General features: G+C 70.8%; 4 protein-coding genes across 4 annotated transcripts; all 4 read left to right on the top strand.

Moving 5' to 3' along the window:
- Positions 1-239: 239 nt before the first annotated feature.
- On the top strand, positions 240-7,022 carry CIC (capicua transcriptional repressor; the record flags this gene model as incomplete). Its single annotated transcript, XM_084540321.1, is given in 16 exon segments — positions 240-397; positions 400-438; positions 571-757; positions 840-851; positions 854-941; positions 1,079-1,985; positions 1,988-2,094; positions 2,192-2,314; positions 2,396-2,640; positions 2,798-3,007; positions 3,709-4,109; positions 4,304-4,578; positions 5,252-5,403; positions 5,521-5,652; positions 5,748-5,879; positions 6,657-7,022. Coding segments are annotated over 16 exon segments (3,407 nt in total), but the record flags the coding sequence as incomplete, so codon positions are not given.
- A 643-nt stretch (positions 7,023-7,665) lies between these two features.
- Positions 7,666-21,543, top strand: LOC311429208 (uncharacterized protein). The gene is made up of 23 exons (XM_084540320.1): positions 7,666-8,309; positions 8,440-8,564; positions 8,636-8,742; positions 8,822-9,255; positions 9,342-9,442; positions 9,524-10,289; positions 10,372-10,499; positions 10,570-10,679; positions 10,761-10,951; positions 11,034-11,276; positions 11,358-11,638; positions 11,715-11,927; positions 12,014-12,301; positions 12,378-12,589; positions 18,485-18,762; positions 18,874-19,001; positions 19,071-19,180; positions 19,603-19,802; positions 19,883-20,125; positions 20,212-20,486; positions 20,566-20,778; positions 20,849-20,951; positions 21,035-21,543. Exons 1-23 carry the CDS (start codon positions 8,120-8,122, stop codon positions 21,415-21,417), a joined length of 5,322 nt encoding a protein of 1,773 aa, XP_084396446.1. The 5' UTR covers positions 7,666-8,119; the 3' UTR covers positions 21,418-21,543.
- LOC311429215 (guanylate-binding protein 2-like) lies at positions 12,599-15,728 on the top strand. The gene is made up of 9 exons (XM_084540329.1): positions 12,599-13,369; positions 13,481-13,608; positions 13,675-13,784; positions 13,866-14,056; positions 14,136-14,378; positions 14,460-14,740; positions 14,812-15,024; positions 15,117-15,395; positions 15,473-15,728. The coding sequence occupies exons 1-9, from the start codon at positions 13,195-13,197 to the stop codon at positions 15,686-15,688; spliced, it is 1,836 nt and encodes a 611-aa protein (XP_084396455.1). The 5' UTR covers positions 12,599-13,194; the 3' UTR covers positions 15,689-15,728.
- On the top strand, positions 15,768-18,414 carry LOC311429216 (guanylate-binding protein 3-like). Its single transcript, XM_084540330.1, has 9 exons — positions 15,768-16,079; positions 16,162-16,289; positions 16,356-16,465; positions 16,547-16,737; positions 16,817-17,059; positions 17,141-17,421; positions 17,498-17,710; positions 17,817-18,092; positions 18,170-18,414. The coding sequence occupies exons 1-9, from the start codon at positions 15,905-15,907 to the stop codon at positions 18,377-18,379; spliced, it is 1,827 nt and encodes a 608-aa protein (XP_084396456.1). The 5' UTR covers positions 15,768-15,904; the 3' UTR covers positions 18,380-18,414.
- Positions 21,544-21,580: the final 37 nt, after the last annotated feature.

Here is a 21,580-nt window from a genome sequence, read left to right as displayed (position 1 = left end):
CCCCCCCCTTTGCCCTGTGTCCCCCCCCCCTTAATTTGTACCCCCCCCCAATCCGACCCCCCCCTAAATCCTGCCCCCCCCAGACCCCCCCAATTAACTCACGCCCCCCCCTTTGCCCTGTGCCCCCCCCTTGCCTTGTGCCCCCCCCCCCAATCTGTGACCCCCCCCCCTCACCCCGCACCCCCCCCCAAACCTCCCCTCCCCCCCTTAACCTCTCCCCCCCCCTTTCCATTTTCCAGGCACCGCCGACCCCCCCGCCCCCCCCGACGCCAAACCGGGTGGGGGGGGCGGCCCGTTGCCGGGGGGGGCCCCGGGGAGCGGCTGCAGGCGGCTGGGGGGGGGGGGGCGCCCCCCCCGGCCCCGCGCCTTCTCGCACAGCGGGGTGCACGGCATGGAGGGGGGGAGCGCGACAGCCAGGCCCTGCAGGAGCTCACCCAGGTACGGGGGGGGGGCAGTTAATTTTGGGGGGGGGGCCCTGAATTATTTGCCCCCCCCCAGCCCCAATTTTCCCCCCTGGCTCTGATTTTTTTTTGGCTTTTTTTTGTTTTCCCCCCCCCCCCCCCCAATTAGATGTGCTCGGGGCAGCCCCCCCCCTACGCCAAGGGGGGGCCCTACGGGGGGGGCCCGGCCCCTCGGCCCCCCCCCCCGCCGCTCGCCGCCCCCCCCCGGCGCCCCCCCGCCCCCCCCAGCGAGGAGATGACGAGCGACGAGGAGCGGATGGTGATCTGCGAGGAGGAGGGCGACGATGACGTCATCGGTGAGGTCATCACCGCCCCCCCCCCAAATAAACCGACCCCTCGGGGACCCCCCCGTTAATTTTTTGGTCCCCCCCCCCCCAGCCGATGACGGTTTCCCCCCCCCGACATCGACCTGAAGTGCAAGGAGCGGGTGAGCGACAGCGACAGCGACGGCTCCTCGGGGGACGACAGCAAGGTGGGGGGGCCGGGGGGGGGCACGGGGGGGTCACGGGGGGCTGCCCCCCCCTCTCCGACCCCCCCTGACCCCCCTTTTAATTTTTCACCCCCTTTTTTTTTTATTTTTTCCCCCCCCCTTTTTCTGTTCCCCCCCCCCCCCGCAGGCTTTCCCCCGGAAGCTTTTCCCTGCGGCGCCCGCCCCCCCCCCACCCCGGGCGCCCCCCCCGGAGCTGGAGCCCCCCCCGCCGCCCCCCCCCGAGGCCGCCCCCCCCCACCGCTTTCAGCCCCGCCCCCCCTTCCTACAAGGGGGGGCCCCCCCCGCCTCGGGCCCCCCCCCCCACCTCCTCCTCATCCTCCTCTTCCTCCGCCGTTGCCCCCCCCCCCCAAAAACGCTTCGAGGCGGCCGCCCCCCCCCGCCGCAAACGGGCCGACAGCGCCGGGGGGGGGCCGGGGGGGGGCAGCGGAGCAGGAGGGGAGGGGGGGCCCGGAGGCGGGGGGGGGGTGGTGGGAGCGGGGCCCCCCCCCCGCTGCGTGCCCATCGCCCCCCTGCCCATCGCCCCCCTGCGCACGCCCCCCCCCGAGGTGAAAAGCGGGGGGGGGGCCGCGGCCGCGGGGGGGGGCGCAGGAGGAGGGGGGGGGGGCGGCGTGGTGGCCAACCTGGTGGTGGGCGGCTACGGGGGGGGGGGGGCGGCGGCGGGGGGGGGCGGCGGCGGCGGCGGGGGGGGGGCCGGGCCCCCCCTTGGCCGTGCTCCCCCCCGGGGCCGCCTTGGCCCCCCCCGGCGCGGTGCAGTTCATCGCCCAGCCCCCCCCCACCCCCGCCCCGGGCGGGGGGGCGCGGCGGCGGCGGCGGCGGGGGGGGGTCCCAACGGGCCCCTCCCCCTCGGCATCCTGCAGCCGCCCCCCCCCGGGCTGCTGCCGGCCCCCCCCGGCGCGCCCCCCCCCGCCAAGGGGGGGCCGATCACGCAGGTGCAGTACATCCTGCCCACCCTGCCCCACCCCCTCCCCATCGCCAAGGGGGGGGGGCCGCCGGCTGCTGCCCCCCCCCCCGCCCACCACCACCGCCCCCCCTCCGCCGCCGCCCCCCCCCCCGCTGCTGCCGCCCGCCGCCCCCCCGCGGCCGCCGGGCTCCATTTTACGCTGCCCCCCCCCGGCAACGGCAAGGTGCTGGCGGCCCCCAAAGGTAAGGATCGGTGGGGGGGGGGGCGGAATTAATTAGGGGGGGGTCAGTGAAGCTGCACTGACCCCCCCCCCCCAAAAAAATCCCCCCCCCCCCACAGCCCAGGCAGCAGCCCCGGGGCAGGCGCCCGCCCCCCCCCCTGCTCCCCGGCAAGGTGCTGGTCCCCGTGGCCCCCCCCGGGCCCCCCCGCGCCCCCCCCTTCGCGACGCAGCCCCCCAGCAAGGTCAGTGCCCCCCCCTTTATTTAATCCCCCCCCCACGTTGTTAATTACCTCCCGTTATTAATTACCACCCCCCCCCCCCAGATCATCCAGCTCAGCCCGGTGCCCGTCGTGCCCCCCCACCCAGCCCGGGGGGGGCAGGGGGAGGGGGGGGGGCGCCTCCCCCTCCGCCCGCCCCCCCCCCCAAGGTGCTGCTGCCCTCGGGCCCCACCCGCATCGCCTACGTGGCCCCCCCGCTGCCCCCCCCCGGCTCGGCCGCGCCCCCCCCCGCCGTGCAGCCCCCCCCGTGGCGCTCGGCTTCACCTCCATCGTGCAGCCCCTGCTGCCCGGTAAGGGGGGGGGGCACGGTGGGAAGGGGGGGGGCACGGCGCGGGGGGGGGGCATGGCGTGGTGGGGGGCACTGGGAGGGGTCAGGCCACGCCCACTTGGTTGGCCACGCCCACTCGGTGTTGGCTCCGCCCACTGATTTGTCTCCCCCCCCCCCAGGGCAGAGCTCGCTGCTGGCCCCCCCCCAGCTGCCCCCCCCCGCCTCGGGGGGCCCGGTGCTCGCCGCCATCTACCCCGGCCCCCCTGGCTCCGCCCCTCCTCCTGGCTCCGCCCCCGCGCCCGGATTGGTCTACAGCGTGGCTGGCTCCGCCCCCCCGGCCCCGCCCATCCTGCCCAAGGGGGGCGCGGGAACGGCCCAGGGGGCAGCAGGTAGGGGCGGGGCTAAAGGAGGGGGCGGGGTTAAGGGAGAGGGCGGGTTAAAGGGGGAGGGGCTAAGGGGAGGTGTGGCAGGGGTTGGGGCTGTGGGGGTAAAGGGGCGGGGCTAAAGGGAGGGGGAGGGGCCAATGAGTGGGGTGAAAGAGGGGGAAGGGGTGGGGTCAAGTGGATGTGGGAGGGGCTTCAGGGAAAGGGGCGGGGCTTTGGGGAGGGGTGTGGTTGTTGGAGGGAGTGGGGGGGCAAGGGGTGGGGCTACAGGAAGGGGGTGGGGCCAAGGATGGGTACAAAGCTTAAGGAAGGTGGAAGGGGTGGAGTCGAGTGGGAGGGGCTTCAGGGAAAGGGGCGGGGCTTTTGGGAGGGGTGTGGTCATTGGAAGCTCTGGGCGGGGCTACAAAAAGGGGGCGGGGCCAAGGAGGGGCACAAAGTTTAGGGGAGGTGGAAGGGGTGGGGTCAAGCAGAGTGGGAGGAGCTTTGGAAAAGGGGGGCGGGGCTTATGAGGGTGTGGTCACTTGGGTGTGGCTGAGATGTGGGAGGAGCCACGTTGTGGGCGTGGCCATATTGTGGGCGGGGCCAAGAGCAGGAACCATCTGGCCGCACTGCGGGGGGGGGGGGGAGGGGCTCTTTGCGCATATGCAAACCCGGCGGGGGCGTGGCCACCCGGCGGCCCCTCCCATCGCCCCTCCCCCTCCCCGCAGCCCCCCTGAGCTTCCCCCCGGCGCCGGCGCGGCCCCCGCGGCCCCCCCCGAAGCCCCCCCAGAAGGTGAAGGCGGCGATCGCCAGCATCCCCCTGGGCTGCTACGAGGCCCCCCCGCCCCCACGGCCCCCCCCGGAGCCCCCCCGCGCCCCCCCCCCGGACACGGCCCCCCCGCCCCCCCCGGCCGCCGCTGCCTCCTCCCCCCCGCCCCCGCCGCCGCCGCCGCCCCCCCCCAACGCCGCCGCCGAGTGCTGGGACCCCCCCCGCGGCCCCCCCTCGCCCCCCGGGGGGGGCCCCCCCTCGCCCCCTGGCGCCGAGGCCTGGAGCCAGCGGGACCCCGGGGACGAGCGGCCCCCCCACGGCCCCCACAGCCCCCCCTCGGCGGGGGGCAAAGCGGAGACGGTGAGTGACCCCCCCGTGACCCCCCCCCGATAAAACACCCCCCCCTTGGGGTCCACCCCCCCATTTTGGGGGTGCTTCCCCCCCCCTTTTTGGGGTTTCCACTCCCCTTTTTGGGGGTTCTGCCCCCATTTTTGGGGTGCCCCCCCATTTTGGGGTGCTGCCCCCCCCCCAAATTAATCCACCTCCCCCCCCAGGCCACCGACTGGCGGGTGCCGGCCCCCGAGAGCCGCCTGGACCCCCCCGCCCCCCCCGCCGGGCCTTCCTCCGCCTCCTCCTCCTCCTCCTCGGCCGCCCCCAGCCCCGGCTCTGCCGCCGCCGCCCCCCCCCCGGAGGGACCCCCCCGGGGGGGCGCCCCCCCGGCTCCCCCCCCCGGTGCCAGCGAGGGGCCGGAGCGCAAGGAGGGGGGGGCCGGCAAGAAGGCGAAGGTGCGGCCCCCCCCCCTGAAAAAAACCTTCGACTCGGTCGACAAGTGAGTGGGGGGGGCTTTATTTTGGGGGGGGGGGTCTGGTTTTTTTGGGGGGGGGTCTATTTTGGGGGGAGGGGCTCTTTTTTTGGTGGGTGGGGCTTTTTTTTTGGTGAGGGGGTTTCCATTAAGGGAGGTTCCGGGGGGGTCTTTGCTTTTGTGGGGGGGCCTTTTTTGGGGGTGGGGGGGGGTCATTTTCTTGGGGGTGGTCTCCCTTTTGGGGGGGGTCTCCCTTTTATGGGGTTCTTGTGGGGATTCTCCCTTTGGGGGGGGGGGGCGTCTTTTCTTTTGGGGGGGTTCCTTATTTTGGGGAGGGGTCCCGGGGGGGCGAGGTTCTCCCTTTGGGGGGGGGCTGGGGGGGGTCTTCCCCTGGGGGGGTGTCCCCGGGAGGTCCTGTTTGGGGGGGGGGGTCTACTCCTTTTTTGGGGGTTTCCTCCTTTTTTGCGGGTCTGGGGGGGGCTCTCTTTTTTGGGGGGGGGTCCCAGGGGTGTTCCAACCAGACTCGGGGGCTGCTCCTCCCCATGGGGTGTCCGGGGGGAGGCTCCCGGGGGTCTCCCCCTTTACGAGGGGGGTTCCCGTGGTTCCCGGGGCTCTCCCCCTTTACGAGGGTCCCCGTGGGGTTCCCGCGGTGCCCCCCTTTTTGGGGGGGGGGGTCCGTTTAACCCTGCCCCCCCCGCAGGGTGCTGTCAGAGGTGGATTTTGAGGAGCGCTTCGCGGAGCTGCCTGAGTTCCGGCCCGAGGAGGTGCTGCCCTCGCCCACGCTGCAGGCCCTGGCCACCTCGCCCCGCGCCATCCTGGGCAGCTACCGCAAGAAGCGCAAGAACTCCACGGGTGGGGGGCTAATGACGGGCCGGTGGGGCTAATTACAAGCCGGGGGGGTTAATTAGGAGTCGGGGGGGTTAATTAGGAGTCAGGGGGGCGCTGATTGGGGTTTTATCCCCCCCCCAGACCTGGACTCGTCCACCGAGGACCCCACGTCGCCCAAGCGCAAGCTGCGGCGCCGCTCGAGCTGCAGCTCGGAGCCCAACACCCCCAAAAGCGCCAAGTGCGAGGGCGACATCTTCACCTTCGACCGGCCCGGTGAGCCCCCCCCGCAGCTCCCCGGCACCTTTGGGTGCCCCCCCCCGGCACCTCGGGGTGTCCCCCGGCACCTCGGGGTGACGCCGTGCCCGCAGGCTCGGAGGCGGAGGACGTGCTGGGGGAGCTGGAGTACGAGAAGGTGCCCTACTCCTCGCTGCGCCGCACGCTGGACCAGCGCCGCGCCCTCGTCATGCAGCTCTTCCAGGAGCACGGCTTCTTCCCCTCGGGTCAGTCCCCAGTGTCCCCAGTGGGTCCCCAGCCCAGTCCTGGGGTCCCCAGCCCGTCCCCGATGTCCCCACACAGCTCCCCCAGGGCAGGGAGGTTGGGTCCCTGGGGGTTGCGTTGTCACTGCCCTGTCCCCGTGTCCCCTCTGTCCCCACAAGGCCCTGCGTAGCCACCTCAATGTCCCTGTGTCCCCTGATGTCCCCTCACAACCCCCCCAATGTCCCCACATCCCACCCTAACCCCCCTTGTCCCCCATGTCCCCACACCACCTGGTGTCCCCTGATGCTCCCCAGGGCCCCCTGGGATCCCCCCTGTGTCCCCACATCCCCCATGTCCCCTGATGCCCCCCCCATAACCCTTGGTGTCCCCACACCCCCTGGTGCTCCCCAATGTCCCCCACACCCCCCACTGTCCCCCCCTAATGCCCTGTGCCCCCACACCCCCTGCTGCCCCCCCATAAACCCCCAGTGTCCCCCCATAACCCCCTTGTGCCCCAACACCCCCTGGTGCCTCCCAGTGTCCCCATGACCCCCCCACCCCCTGATGCCCCCCCCTAAACTCTTATGTCCCCCAGTGTCCCCCCATAACCCCCCTGTGCCCCCAACACCCCCTGGTGCCCCCCAGGGTCCCCAATATCCCCCCTTAACCCCCTTGTGCCCCAACACCCCTGATGCCCCCCCATGTCCCCCACTGTCCCCCATTAACCCCTAGTGCCCCCACACCCCCGGCTGCCCCCCACGCCCCCCGGTGACCCCCTGACGCCCGCCCTGTCCCCGCAGCCCAGGCCACGGCCGCCTTCCAGGCGCGTTTTGCCGACATCTTCCCCACCAAGGTGTGCCTGCAGCTCAAGATCCGCGAGGTGCGCCAGAAGATCATGCAGGCGGCCACGCCCCCCGAGCAGGCCCCGCCCCCGGAGCCGCCCGACGCCCCGCCCCCCGAGCCCGCCCCCGCCGCTGACCCCGCCCCCGTCGAAGCCCCGCCCTCCCCGCCCGCGGGGGGAGGGGGCGGCGCGCGCTGAGCTCCGACCATTCCGGGCCCCGCCCCTCCCTCCCCCCCCTCCGGTCTCCATGGCGACGGGGGGGCGGGGCCGGGCGCTGTACACGTGACCGAGTTCTTTTAATAACGGTAAATATTTTGAGACCCGACGCCCTCCGCGCCTCTGTCACCCGCAGGGGGGGGGCCGAGGGGAGAGGGAGGGGCTGGGCGCCTATTGGCTGCGAGGAGAGGGGGGCGGGGATAAGGCCGGGGAAGGCCACGCCTTCCTTAAAGGGGCCGCTGGGGGTTGTAGGGGGGTTAAAGGGGGGCGGGGGGGGTACAAGGGGAGCGGGAGGGGGGACACGGGGACGTGGAGGGGGGAAACGGGGACCGGGGGGGCACCGAGGGGACACCGGGGGCACCGCGGGGACCTTGTGGAGTCACACGGGGCCGCCTCAGGCCGCACTCTGCTCCCCGCCGGCTCCCGTAGTGGCTGCGGGCAACAAAATGGCCGCTGCGCCTCAGGGAGCGGCAGGACCCCCGCCAGGCCCCGCCCAGCAGGCGGCTCGGCCAATGGGAGCGCGGCGCCTCGGCGGAGCCGCCAATCGCGGCGCGGCTTTGCACACGGCCCGCCGAGGTGCGAGGGGCTGGGGGGGGGGGGGGGGGGGGGGACACACTTCACACGGCCCCCAAGAGGGACCCCCAGTGCTCTGCACACGGCCCCCAGCGGCTTTGCACACGGCCCCCAGGGGCTCCTCAAAGGGACCCCTCGAGCTCTGCACACGGCCCCCTGGAGCCCTGCACCAGGCCTTGGAGGCTTCTGGAACCTTCCTGCGGGCCCGGCGCCGCTCCCGAACCCCAAAATCCCCGATTTCTCCCCAAACTGCCCGTGAACACTCGGCCGTGACAAACCGCGAAGGCGAAGCCGCCGCTCTACGGCCGGCCAGCCTTCCAGCCAATCACAGCGCGCCTTCCACCCGCTGCCTTCCCGCGGAGCCAATCGCGGGCCGCCTTTCATCCTGGGCGCGAGCCGCGGCCAATAGGAAGCGGCGAGCCTCGCTCCCGCCCTTTTAGGGCTCGGGCGGGCTCGGGAGGGGGGCGGAGCCACCTGCAGGGGGGCGGAGCCACCAGGAGGGGAGCGGAGGGGGGCGGAGCTCGCTCCCGGCGTGCACCGCGCGGGCGGGGAAACGAAACCGAAACCGAAACCGGGGCTGGAGAAGCGGCGCCGGGACGGGGAAGCGGCTCCGGGAGCGGCACCGGCAGCGCCATGGCCGCTCCGCCGCGGGTCCCGCTGCAGCTGGCGGCGCCGGGGGGGGCGCGGGGGGGCCCGCGGCTGTTCCTACAGGCCCTGGACGCCCTGCGGGGGGCTCCGGGCCCCGTCCACGTCGTGGCCGCCTTCGGGCCGAGGGGCAGCGGGAAATCCTTCCTGCTGGACCAGCTGGCGGGGCCGGGCGGCGGTAACGACCCCAAATCCCCCCCTCAAAAAATATTTCCGACTCCCTCAAAATTTTTCTGACCTCCCCCAAATTTTTCTGACCCCTCCCCAATTTTTCTGACCCCTTCCCCTTTTTTCTCGCCCCCCCCCAGCGTTCCCCAGCAGCCCCGGGCTGTGGCTGCGCTGCTGCTGGCACCCGACGCAGCCGGGCCACGCGCTGGTGCTGCTGGACGCCGCCGGCTTCCCCGTGCCGGGGGACGAGGATGAGGATGAGGAGGTGCTGGAGGAAGGCTGGGGGGGTTGGGGGGGGGTCGCTGAGCCCCCTGCTGACCCCCCGGATCCCCCCAGGACCCCTGGTTCCTGCAGCTGCTGGTGCTGCAGCTGCTGCTCGCCAGCGTCTTCGTCTACAGCAGCGGGGCCGCGGCCGAGCCGCAGGAGGAGCTGGAGCGCCTGACGTATCCTTGCCCCCTCACCTCCCTTTTGCCCTTTTCTGCCTCTTTTCGCCCCGTTTCCTTTTTCCTTCACTCCTCGTGGCTACGTCCGGGCACTGCCGCGCCGCCTGAGGCTGCTGGAAGCCGAGGAGGAGGAGGAGGATGAGGAGGACGAAGGCTCGCTGCTGTGCACCGTGCTGCCGCCCTTCGTCTGGAGCCTGCACGGTGCCGCCGCGGCGCCCGAGGACGAGGCCGTGCTGGAGGCCGAAGGCCACGAGCTGCGGGCGGCGCTGGGACCCCCCCCAGGTGGGCGCCCGCCCCGGTGTCCCCGCGGGGATGCCGGTGACGCCGCGCTGACCGTGGCCATCCCCGCAGGCCGGGAGGCACCGGTGGCACGCCGCGTCCTGGCGCTGTTCCCCGAGCACAAGCTGTTCCGCCTGGAGGCCGGCGGTGCCGGCGGGTTGCCGCAGCTCTGCGCCCACCTCCTCGGCTGCGCCCCCAAAACGGGGCTGAGCGGGGAGCCCGTCGGCGGCGCCTGTGAGTAGGGGGGTGTCTGGGGAGGGGGCGCGCTGCGGGGCGCCCCCCCTGAGTGTTTTGGGTCCCCTCCTTCCCTCCCTCCCCAGACCTGGCGGCGCTGGCGGAGCGGGCGGCGGAGGCGCTGTGCGGGGCCGAGCCGCTGCGGGTGGCGCGGCTGTGCCGGGAGGCGGAGGAGGCGGCGCGGCAGGTACCGGGTGGGGGGACCTGGGGGGGACGCGGGGGGGTGGGGAGCGGCCCCCGGCCCAGCACCGCGCTGTGCCCGCGGCAGGATGAGGCCGAGGATGTCGCCAAGCTGTGGTGCGGGGATGAGGTCAAGGGAAAAGGGGACGGCAGCGGTGACGCCGGCACATGGGAGGAGCTCGGTGACGCGTGGCAGAGTGACGCCGCGTCCAAGTGGGACATCAACGCGTGGCTCGGGGACGCCATGACAGATGAAGATGTCAACGCGTGGCTCGGGGACACCAGGACCAAAGAGGACGCCACCAATGCAAGGTGTGGTGGTGACGGTGACGCTCAACGGGATGTCAACGCGTGTCACGGTGACGCCAGCAAGGAAGAGGACGAGGTTGAAATCTGGTGTGGTGGCACCGCCGCCCAACGGGATGTCAACCTGAGCAATGGCGCCGCTCAACGGGATGCCAACACCGGGCACGGTGACACCAGGACCAAAGAGGACGCCACCAATGCAAGGTGTGGTGGTGACAGTGACATTCAACGGGACATCAACGGGCGTCACAGTGGCGCCATCAAGGAAGAGGATACGGTTGAAACCTGCTGTGGTGGCACCGCTGCACAACGGGACGTCACCGCAAGGCGCGGGGACACAGCGGAGGCGGTGCCGCGGCCCAAGGGGGGGGCGATGGGGGCCCCCCAATGCCTGGTGCAGAACGGGCCCGACGGGGTGCTGAGCCTCAATCCCGAGGTGCTGGAGGAGCTGCGCGGCATCGGGCAGCCCGTGGTGGTGGTGGCCATCGCCGGGCGCTACCGCACTGGCAAGTCCTTCCTCATGAACGGGCTGGCGCAGCAGCACAGCGGTGAGACCACGGGGTTGGTGAGGAGGTTAATGGGGATAATGAGGAGGTCGTTAACGACATTAACGCCCTCCCGGCCCCGCAGGCTTCCCCCTGGGCCACACGGTGCAGGCGCACACCAAGGGCATCTGGATGTGGTGCCTGCCACACCCGCGCCGGGCCGACACCACCCTGGTGCTGCTGGACACCGAGGGGCTGGGGGACCCCAACAAGGTGGGTGTGGGGTCGGGGGGGGGGCCCGAGACCACCGGATCCGGCCCTGACGACCCCCCCCTGGGTGTAGGGTGACAGCCGTAACGACGCCTGGATCTTCACGCTGGCGCTGCTGCTCTCCAGCACCCTGGTGTACAACAGCTCCGGCACCATCGACCAGCAGGCGCTGGAGACCCTCGGGTACCGGGGGCTCGGGGCGGGCGCGGCGGTGTCGGCGCTGTCACGGTGACATTGTGGTGACGCCGCTGCTGCTCCCCGCAGGGTGGTGACGGCGCTGACGGAGCGCGTGCAGGTGCGGGCGGGAGACAGCGGGGACGCGGCGGCGGCCGACTTCGTGCGCTTCTTCCCCGGCTTCGTCTGGGCCGTGCGGGATTTCGTGCTGGAGCTGTCGGTGGACGGGCAGCGCGTCAACGAGGACGAGTACCTGGAGCACGTGCTGCGCCTGCAGCCTGGTATGGTGGTGGCGGTGGCACCACGGGGGTGATTTGGGGTGACGGCACAGGGCCACATCCCGACGGTGTCCCCGTGCCGCAGGGAGCAGCCGCGTGGTGCAGGAGCAGAACGAGCTGCGGCGCTGCCTGCGCGACTTCTTCCCCAACCGCAAGTGCTTCGTGCTGCCGCCGCCGGCCGAGCCCGAGGCGATGACGCGCCTGGAGGAGCTCGACGAGGGGCAGCTGCGCCCCAGATTCCTGCAGCAGGCCGACGCCTTCTGCCGGCACATCTGGGACACGGCCCCGGTGAAGGCGCTGCCGGGGCGGGTGGCGGTGACGGGCAGCAGTGAGTGGCGGTGGCGGCGCGGCACCGGGTGGCCCCGCTGGGGTGCCGCAGGGGGGTGACACCACCATTGCCTCCCGGCAGTGCTGGCGAGCCTGGCGGAGAAGTACGTGGAGGCCATCGGCAGCAGCGGCGTGCTGTGCCTGGAGAGCGCGGTGACGGCGCTGGCAGCGGCTGAGAACACGGTGGCGGTGGCGGCGGCGGTGGCCGAGTACCGGCAGCGCATGGAGCAGGAGCTGAAGCTGCCCACGGCCTCGCAGGAGGAGCTGGGGGAGGCGCACCAGCGCTGTGAGCGCGGCGCCCTCGCCCTCTTCATGGCGCGCGTCTTTGCCGACAAGGAGCAGCGCTACCAGCTCCAGCTGATGGTGGGTGCTGGCACGGTGCGGTGTGGTGTGGCACGTGGCGTCCCCCTGCCCGCTGAGCCACGCGTCGCCCCGGCAGAGCGAGCTGGAGGCGGCCAAGGAGGAGTTCTGCCAGCGCAACGAGGCGGCCTCGGAGGAGCGGAGCCTTGCGGTGCTGCAGGAGCTGTGGCGGGACGTGGAGCAGCGGCTGGACCGCGGGGAGTACGCCGTGCCGGGGGGGTCGCGCCGCTTCCAGGAGCACCTGGGGGAGCTGATGGAGAATTACCACCGGCGGCCTGGCTTGGGGGTGAAGGTGAGTGCCGTGCCAGTGCCGGATGCGTGGTGCTGGATGCACGGTGCCGGTGCCGGTAGCAGCACCCTGATGGCTGCGCCCTCCAGGCAGCGGCGGTGCTGGAGAAGTTCCTGCAGGAGCGCGAGGTGTTGGTGCGGGCGCTGTGCGCGGCCGACCAGCAGCTGTCGGAGCACGAGAAGGAGCGGGTGGCCAGCGAGGCGGTGGCGGCGGCGGCAGCAGCAGCGGCAGCAGAGGCTGTGAGGGCGATGGAGGCGCGGCAGGAGGAGCAGCGGCGCAGCCTGGAGGAGCACCAGCGGCAGCTGGAGGAGCAGCTGTGGCGCCAGCAGTGGGCGATGCTGGAGGAGCAGGAGCGCGTCATCGAGCACAAGATGCGGGTAGGTGTGAGGGCGCGGTGGTGCCGGCGGTGCTGGGGCTGTGGCAGCGGTGCCGAGCCCCCTCCGTGTGCCGCAGGAGCAGCAGGCACTGCTGCAGGAAGGCTTCAAGCGGGAGGCCGAGGGGCTGCGGGATGAGATCCGGAGGCTGCGGGAGGAGAAGGAGGAGATGAAGAAGCCGTCGTGGCGCCAACGGGCACTTGACGTGCTCGGCATCGCCGCCGATATCTTCCTGCCGGGCCTGGCGCGGGTGGCGGCGTCGGGGGCCCTGCGGCTGATCCGGCGCGTGCTGTGACCTCGGTGTGACCCCAATAAATTTTTCCCTTCTGCCTCTCAGTTTGTGTTTCCTGGAAATCAAGGCGGTGCAGGAAAGGGCCGAGCAGCTGCCGCCCTCCCCTCTTGAGGGATTTTTTGAAACAGCAAAGATCCCACGGCTTGCTGCAGCAGAGCAAAGCAAGCTACCAGGGCAACTCTGAGAAGTTCCCATGACAGTGTTCCCACATCGCCCAACTGAGGAATTTAGAAAAATATTGTTACCAGCCTCTGGCTTCAAGGACAAGGTCTACGTGACTGCTTATCACAAGGGGGTTGGTTTCTTGCAGGTGGGGTTGTTTTCTTGTACTTGTTGGTCTGAGTACTCTTGACTAATAATCTTGTGTGAAACACTGTCCAACCCTGTTAAGTTCACCATAAAAGTTAGGCTATTGGGGCAATAAAATGGAGCATGACCTGACCATACTGGTGTCTGTCCTGCTTTCAGCCGTGCTTCCTGGAACACTCCCCGTTGAGTCAGCTGGGGGCAGGAGGACGGGGGGAAGGGGGCGCTGCTTTTTATTCGCTGGTGCCGGAGTTTTAGTTTCGTTTCGGTTTCATTTCTGCTTGCGCTGGGAGCAGGAATGGAGGAGCCGCTGTGCCTGGTGCGCAACGGGCCCGATGGGGTGCTGAGGGCCGACCCCGCGGCCCTGGAGGTGCTGCGCGGCATCGGGCAGCCCGTGGTGGTGGTGGCCATCGCCGGGCGCTACCGCACCGGCAAGTCCTTCCTCATGAACCGGCTGGCGCAGCAACGCAGTGGTGAGACAACGGGAGCATCACCAATTAACAGGGTTAAGGAGGGGGTTAAGGGAGGATTAACGGGGCCGGCGGGTCCCGCTCACCCTCCCGACCCCTCTCCCGGCCCCGCAGGCTTCCCCCTGGGCCACACGATGCAGGCGCACACCAAGGGCATCTGGATGTGGTGCCTGCCACACCCGCGCCGGGCTGACACCACCCTGGTGCTGCTGGACACCGAGGGGCTGGGGGACCCCGACAAGGTGGGTGCAGGGATGGGGGGGCGCGGGGCAACCAGATCCGGCCCTGACGACCCCCCCCGGGTGTAGGGTGACAGCTGTAACGACGCCTGGATCTTCACGCTGGCGCTGCTGCTCTCCAGCACCCTGGTGTACAACAGCACCGGCACCATCGACCAGCAGGCGCTGGAGACCCTCGGGTACCGGGGGCTCGGGGCGGGCGCGGCGGTGTCGGCGCTGTCACGGTGACGTCGCAGTGACGGCACTGCTGCTTCCTGCAGGGTTGTGACGGCGCTGACGGAGCGCGTGCGGGTGCGGGTGGGGGACAGCGGAGACGCGGCGGCGGCCAACTTCGTGCGCTGCTTCCCCGGCTTCGTCTGGACCATGCGGGATTTCGTGCTGGAGCTGGCAGTGAATGGGCGGCGCATCAACGAGGACGAGTACCTGGAGCACGTGCTGCGCCTGCGGCTCGGTACGGCGGCGGTGGCACCACGGGGGTGATTTGGGGTGACGGCACAGGGCCATATCCCGACGGTGTCCCCGTGCCGCAGGGAGCAGCCGCGTGGTGCAGGAGCAGAACGAGCTGCGGCGCTGCCTGCGCGACTTCTTCCCCAACCGCAAGTGCTTCGTGCTGCCGCCGCCGGCCGAGCCCGAGGCGATGACGCGCCTGGAGGAGCTCGACGAGGGGCAGCTGCGCCCCAGATTCCTGCAGCAGGCCGACGCCTTCTGCCGGCACATCTGGGACACGGCCCCGGTGAAGGCGCTGCCGGGGCGGGTGGCGGTGACGGGCAGCAGTGAGTGGCGGTGGCGGCGCGGCACCGGGTGGCCCCGCTGGGGTGCCGCAGGGGAGTGACGCTGCCGTTGCCTCCCGGCAGTGCTGGCGAGCCTGGTGGAGAGGTACGTGGAGGCCATCGGCAGCAGCGGCGTGCTGTGCCTGGAGAGCGCGGTGACGGCGCTGGCAGCGGCTGAGAACACGGCGGCGGTGGCGGCGGCGGTGGCCAAGTACCGGCAGCGCATGGAGCAGGAGCTGAAGCTGCCCACGGCCTCGCAGGAGGAGCTGGGGGACGCGCACCAGCGCTGTGAGCGCGGCGCCCTCGCCCTCTTCATGGCGCATGTCTTTGCCGACAAGGAGCAGCGCTACCAGGGCCAGCTGATGGTGGGTTCTGGCACGGTGCGGTGTGGTATGTGGTGTCCCCCTGCCTGCTGAGCCACGCGTCGCCCCGGCAGAGCGAGCTGGAGGTGGCCAAGGAGGAGTTCTGCCGGCGCAACGAGGTGGCCTCGGAGGAGCGGAGCCTTGCGGTGCTGCAGGAGCTGTGGTGGGACGTGGAGCAGCGGCTGGACCGCGGGGAGTACGCCGTGCCGGGGGGGTCGCGGCGCTTCCAGGAGCACCTGAAGGAGCTGATGGAGAATTACCACCGGCGGCCTGACTTGGGGGTGAAGGTGAGTGCCGTGTCAGTGCCGGATGCGTGGTGCCGGTGCTGGATGCACGGTGCCGGTGCCGGTAGCAGCACCCTGATGGCTGCGCCCACCAGGCAGCGGCGGTGCTGGAGAAGTTCCTGCAGGAGCGCGAGGTGTTGGTGCGGGCGCTGTGCGCGGCCGACCAGCTGCTGTCGGAACATGAGAAGAAGCTGGCGGCCAGCGAGGCGGTGGCGGCAGCGGCGGCGGCAGAGGCCGTGAGGGCGATGGAGGCGCGGCAGGAGGAGCAGCAGCGCAGCCTGGAGGAGCACAAGCGGCAGCTGAAGGAGCAGCTGCAGCGCGAGCAGCGGGCGATGCTGGAGGAGCAGGAGCGCGTCATCGAGCACAAGATGCGGGTAGGTGTGAGGGCGCGGCGGTGCCGGCGGTGCCGAGGGCTGTGCTGGCGGTGCTGAGCCCCCTCCGTGTGCCGCAGGAGCAGCAGGCGCTGTTACAGGAAGGCTTCAAGCATGAGGCCGAGGCGCTGCAGGAGCAGATCCGGAGGCTGCAGGAGGAGAAGGAGGAGATGAAGAAGTCATCGAGGATGAAACTGGCACTGTACGGGCTCAGCATTGCTGCCAGTATCTTCCTGCCACGCCTGTTACCAGTGGCGTTGTCAGGCGCCCTGCAGCTGATCCGGCGCATGCTGTGACCTCGGTGTGACCCCAATAAATTCTTCCCTTCTGCCTCTCGGTTTGTGTTTCCTTTGAGAATTGAGGCAGTGCAGGAAAGGGCCGAGCAGCTGCCGCCCTCCCGTTGAGTCAGGCGGGGACAGGAAAAGGGGAGGGGGGGGGCGCTGCTTTTTATTCGCTGGTGCCGGAGTTTTGGTTTCATTTCAGTTTAATTTCTGCTTGCGCTGGGAGCAGGAATGGAGGAGCCGCTGTGCCTGGTGCGCAACGGGCCCGACGGGGTGCTGAGGGCCGACCCCACGGCGCTGGAGGTGCTGAGCGGCATCGGGCAGCCCGTGGTGGTGGTGGCCATCGCCGGGCGCTACCGCACCGGCAAGTCCTTCCTCATGAACCGGCTGGCGCAGCGGCGCACCGGTGAGACCACGGGGTTGGTGAGGAGGTTAATGGGGATAATGAGGAGGTCGTTAACGACATTAACGCCCTCCCGGCCCCACAGGCTTCCCCCTGGGCCACGCGGTGCAGGCGCACACCAAGGGCATCTGGATGTGGTGCCTGCCACACCCGCGCCGGGCCGACACCACCCTGGTGCTGCTGGACACCGAGGGGCTGGGGGACCCCGACAAGGTGGGTGTAGGGCCGGGGGGGCGCGGGGCAACCAGATCCGGCCCTGACGACCCCCCCCGGGTGTAGGGTGACAGCAATAACGACGCCTGGATCTTCACACTGGCGCTGCTGCTCTCCAGCACCCTGGTGTACAACAGCTCCGGCACCATCGACCAGCAGGCGCTGGAGACCCTCGGGTACCGGGGGCTCGGGGCGGGCGCGGCGGTGCCGGCACTGTCACGGTGACATTGTGGTGACGCCGCTGCTGCTCCCCGCAGGGTGGTGACGGCGCTGACGGAGCGCGTGCGGGTGCGGGCGGGAGACAGCGGAGACGCGGCAGCAGCCGACTTCGTGCGCTTCTTCCCTGGCTTCGTCTGGGCCGTGCGGGATTTCGTGCTGGAGCTGGCAGTGAATGGGCGGCTCGTCAACGAGGACGAGTACCTGGAGCACGTGCTGCGCCTGCGGCCCGGTACGGCGGCGGTGGCACCACGGGGGTGATTTGGGGTGACGGCACAGGGCCACATCCCGACGGTGTCCCCGTGCCGCAGGGAGCAGCCGCGTGGTGCAGGAGCAGAACGAGCTGCGGCGCTGCCTGCGCGACTTCTTCCCCAACCGCAAGTGCTTCGTGCTGCCGCCGCCGGCCGAGCCCGAGGCGATGACGCGCCTGGAGGAGCTCGACGAGGGGCAGCTGCGCCCCAGATTCCTGCAGCAGGCCGACGCCTTCTGCCGGCACATCTGGGACACGGCCCCGGTGAAGGCGCTGCCGGGGCGGGTGGCGGTGACGGGCAGCAGTGAGTGGCGGTGGCGGCGCGGCACCGGGTGGCCCCGCTGGGGTGCCGCAGGGGGGTGACACCACCATTGCCTCCCGGCAGTGCTGGCGAGCCTGGCGGAGAAGTACGTGGAGGCCATCGGCAGCAGCGGCGTGCTGTGCCTGGAGAGCGCGGTGACGGCGCTGGCGACGGCCGAGAACACGGCGGCGGTGGCGGCGGCGGTGGCCGAGTACCGGCAGCGCATGGAGCAGGAGCTGAAGCTGCCCACGGCCTCGCAGGAGGAGCTGGGGGACGCGCACCAGCGCTGTGAGCGCGGCGCCCTCGCCCTCTTCATGGCGCACGTCTTTGCCGACAAGGAGCAGCGCTACCAGCTCCAGCTGATGGTGGGTGCTGGCACGGTGCGGTGTGGTGTGGCACGTGGTGTCCCCCTGCCCGCTGAGCCACGCGTCGCCCCGGCAGAGCGAGCTGGAGGCGGCCAAGGAGGAGTTCTGCCAGCGCAACGAGGCGGCCTCGGAGGAGCGGAGCCTTGCGGTGCTGCAGGAGCTGTGGCGGGATGTGGAGCAGCGGCTGGACCGCGGGGAGTACGCCGTGCCGGGGGGGTCGCGGCGCTTCCAGGAGCACCTGAAGGAGCTGATGGAGAATTACCACCGGCGGCCTGGCTTGGGGGTGAAGGTGAGCGCCGTGCCAGTGCCGGATGCGTGGTGCCAGTGCCGGATGTGTGGTGCTGGATGCACGGTGCCGGTGCCGGTAGCAGCACCCTGATGGCTGCGCCCACCAGGCAGCGGCGGTGCTGGAGAAGTTCCTGCAGGAGCGCGAGGTGTTGGTGCGGGCGCTGTGCGCGGCCGACCAGCAGCTGTCGGAGCTTGAGAAGGAGCGGGCGGCCAGTGAGGCGGCGGCAGCGGCGGCGGCAGAGGCCATGAAGGCGTTGGAGGCGCGGCAGGAGGAGCAGCGGCGCAGCCTGGAGGAGCACAAGCGGCAGCTGGAGGAGCAGCTGTGCCGCCAGCAGGGGGTGATGCTGGAGGAGCAGGAGCGCGTCATCGAGCACAAGATGCGGGTAGGTGTGAGGGCGCGGCGATGCTGGTGGTGCCGAGGGCCGCGGTGGCGGTGCCGAGCCCCCTCTGTGTGCCGCAGGAGAAGGAGGCGCTGCAGCAGGAAGGCTTCGAGCACGAGGCTGAGGCGCTGGGGGAGCAGATCCGGAGGCTGCAGGAGGAGAAGGAGAAGATGAAGAAGCCGTCGTGGCGCCAAAAGGCACTGGACGGGCTCGGCATCGCCGCCAAAGTAGTCCTGTCGGGCCTGGCACAGGCGGCGTTGTGGAAGTTCCAGAAAGTGCTGTGGCCTTGATGTGACCCCAATAAATTCTTCCCTCCTGCTTCTCAGTTTGTGTTTCCTGGAAATTGAGGCATTCCGGGAAAGGGCCGAGCAGCTGCCGCCCTCCCGTTGAGTCAGGCGGGGACAGGAAAAGGGGAGGGGGGGGGCGCTGCTTTTTATTCGCTGGTGCCGGAGTTTTGGTTTCGTTTCGGTTTCATTTCTGCTTGCGCTGGGAGCAGGAATGGAGGAGCCGCTGTGCCTGGTGCGCAACGGGCCCGACGGGGTGCTGAGGGCCGACCCCACGGCGCTGGAGGTGCTGAGCGGCATCGGGCAGCCCGTGGTGGTGGTGGCCATCGCCGGGCCCTACCGCACCGGCAAGTCCTTCCTCATGAACCGGCTGGCACAGCGGCGCAGCGGTGAGACCATGGGGGCATCACCAATTAACGGGGTTAAGGAGGGGGTTAAGGGAGGATTAACGGGGCCGGAGGGTCCCGCTCACCCTCCCGACCCCTCTCCTGGCCCCACAGGCTTCCGCCTGGGCCACACGGTGCAGGCGCACACCAAGGGCATCTGGATGTGGTGCCTGCCACACCCGTGCCAGGCCGACACCACCCTGGTGCTGCTGGACACCGAGGGGCTGGGGGACCCCAACAAGGTGGGTGTGGGGTCGGGGGGGGGCCCGAGACCACCGGATCCGGCCCTGACGACCCCCCCCCGGGTGTAGGGTGACAGCCGTAACGACGCCTGGATCTTCACGCTGGCGCTGCTGCTCTCCAGCACCCTGGTGTACAACAGCTCCGGCACCATCGACCAGCAGGCGCTGGAGAACCTCGAGTATCCGGCACTGGGAGGGGGATTTGGGGGGGGCTAGGGGATTTTTCGGGGGGGGGTTGAGGGGATTTGGGGCTTAAGGGTTAATGGGGGAGCTGGGTTAGGGTGGATTTGTGGGGTTTGGGGTGGAGTCGTGGGGTTTAGGGGGATGTTTTGGGGTGGGGGGATGTCAGATTTGGGGGATTTGGGGTTTAAGGGGGCAGTGCAGGGTTGAAGCTGTGGGATTTAGGGGGATGTCAGATTTGGGGGGACACGGCACCTGGGGGTTGACAAGGATTCAGGGGGAAGCTGCAGGATTTGTGGTGAAACTGGGGCTTGGGGGGGCACTTTTGGGGCCGAGCTGTGGGATTTGGGGCATTTTGGGGGGGGAGAGGCCGGGCTTGGGGCCCCCACGGGTGTCCGTTGGGTTCCTGAGCGGGTGCCAGGCTGGTGTCGGAGCTGACGGGCTTCATCCGGACGCGGGCGGGCACCGGGGAGCGGGCGGGGGAGGCGGAGGACAGCGACTTCGTGCGCTTCTTCCCCGACTTCGTCTGGGCCGTGCGCGACTTCACGCTGGAGCTGCGGGCGGACGAGCGCCCCATCAGCGAGGACGAGTACCTGGAGCGGGCGCTGATGCTGAAGCCGGGTGAGCGGGCGGGCGGGGAGGCGGCACGGAGGCGGTGGCGGCGATAACGGGGCTCACGGTGCCCCCGCTGCCCCGTGCAGGCTACGGGCGGCAGGTGGTGGCGTACAACACCACGCGGCAGTGCATCCGCAACTACTTCCCCACGCGCAAGTGCTTCGTCTTCCCTCCGCCCGTGGGCGCGGAGCAGCGGGGCCGGCCCGAGGAGCTGCCCGAGGCGGCGCTGCAGCCCGGCTTCCTGGCGCAGGTGGAGCGCTTCTGCCAGCACGTGCTGGCCGCCTCCAGGCCCAAGCAGCTGCAGGACGGCGCGGAGCTCAACGGCCACAGTGAGCGGGGTGGTGGCGGAGGGGGGCTCGAGGGCTCGGCGGCGGTGCTGGGGCCTCACCGTGCCTCTCGGCGCCGCTCCCGGCAGCGTTCGGCACGGTGGTGACGAGCTACCTGGAGACCATCAGCAGCGGGCGCGTGCCCTGCCTGGAGAGAACGATGGCAGTGGTGGCGGCGAGCGAGAACGCGGCGGCGGTGGCGGAGGCGCTGGTGGAGTACCGCAAGGGCATGCAGGGCGTGGTGCTGCCGGCCAAGCAGCACGAGCTGTCGGAGGCGCACAACCGCTGGCTGCAGCAGGCGCTGGCCGTCTTCCACCACCGCGCCTTCCGGGACCGGGACCAGCAGCAGCAGCTGAAGCTGATGGTGCGTGGCAGTGCCCCGTGGGCCCTCGCCGGGTGTTCCCGGCCCCGCCGCGGTGCTGACGCCGTCCCGGTGCCCGCAGGAGGAGCTGCAGGCCGAGTACGGGGCACTGCTGCAGCAGAACGAGGAGGCGTCACGCACGCGCTGCCAGGAGCTGCTGGCCGAGCTGGCCCAGCCCCTCAAAGCCAACCTGGCCCACGGCACCTACACCCAGCCCGGTGGCTACCGCGCTTACCAGGCCGACCGGCAGCGCCTGGTGGATGCCTACCGGGAGGCCCCGAACAAGGGCAACAAGGTGAGGACGGCGCCGCGGGGCTCGGGGAGGGGGCTTGGGGCTGTTCCCTCACCCCCCCGGGGCCCTGCAGGCCGAGGAGATGCTGGACAAGTTCCTGGAAGGGCACAAGGCGGAGGCCGAGGCGGTGCTGAAGGCGGACAACGCGCTGACCGAGGTCGAGAAGCAGCTGGCAGGTGAGGGCCGCGGCCCCGGTGCATCCCCGCAGCCCCCGGGGCCGACTCCCAGCGTCCCCTCATGTCCCTGTCGCCCCCCCAAGACCAGAAGCAGCAGGCCGAGCTGCTGGGGCAGGCGCAGAAGGCGGCGGAGGAGCGCAACAAGCAGCTGGAGGTGCTGCTGGCCGACCAGGAGCGCAGTTACCAGGAGAGCCTGAGGATGATGGAGGCCAAGATGCAGGCGGAGGCACTGAAGGCGCAGCAGGAGATCGAGCGGGCCATGCAGGCCAAGCTGCAGGAGCAGGAGCGGCTGCTGAAGCAGGGCTTCAGCGAGCGGGCCAAGCTGCTGGAGGACGAGGTGGCCAGCCTGCGGAAGTCGCTCAAAACCCAAGACATGGTGGGACACATCTGCACGACCGTGCAGGCGGCCCTGAAAACCGCCTGCGAGATTTTCATCATGCTCAACAAAAACAAGGCCCTCAAGTAGGCGGCTGGCCGGGGCGCTGCCGCCGCCGCCGAGGAGCCGAAGGGGAGCGCGGGGCAGCGCTGCTCGTGCCGCCTGCATGGCCGCGGCAGCCGCCGCTCCCGTGCCAAATAAAGCCGCTTTCACACAGCTCCCGTGCCGATGTTTCACCGCCTGGCCGCGGGGG

The sequence above is a fragment of the Aythya ferina genome (genome assembly GCF_964211825.1).
Source record: "Aythya ferina genome assembly, contig: HAP1_SCAFFOLD_439, whole genome shotgun sequence".
NCBI lineage: Eukaryota > Metazoa > Chordata > Aves > Anseriformes > Anatidae > Aythya > Aythya ferina.
The sequence above is the reverse complement of the archived record's forward strand: the minus strand, read 5'-3'. Positions and strand labels throughout refer to the sequence as shown.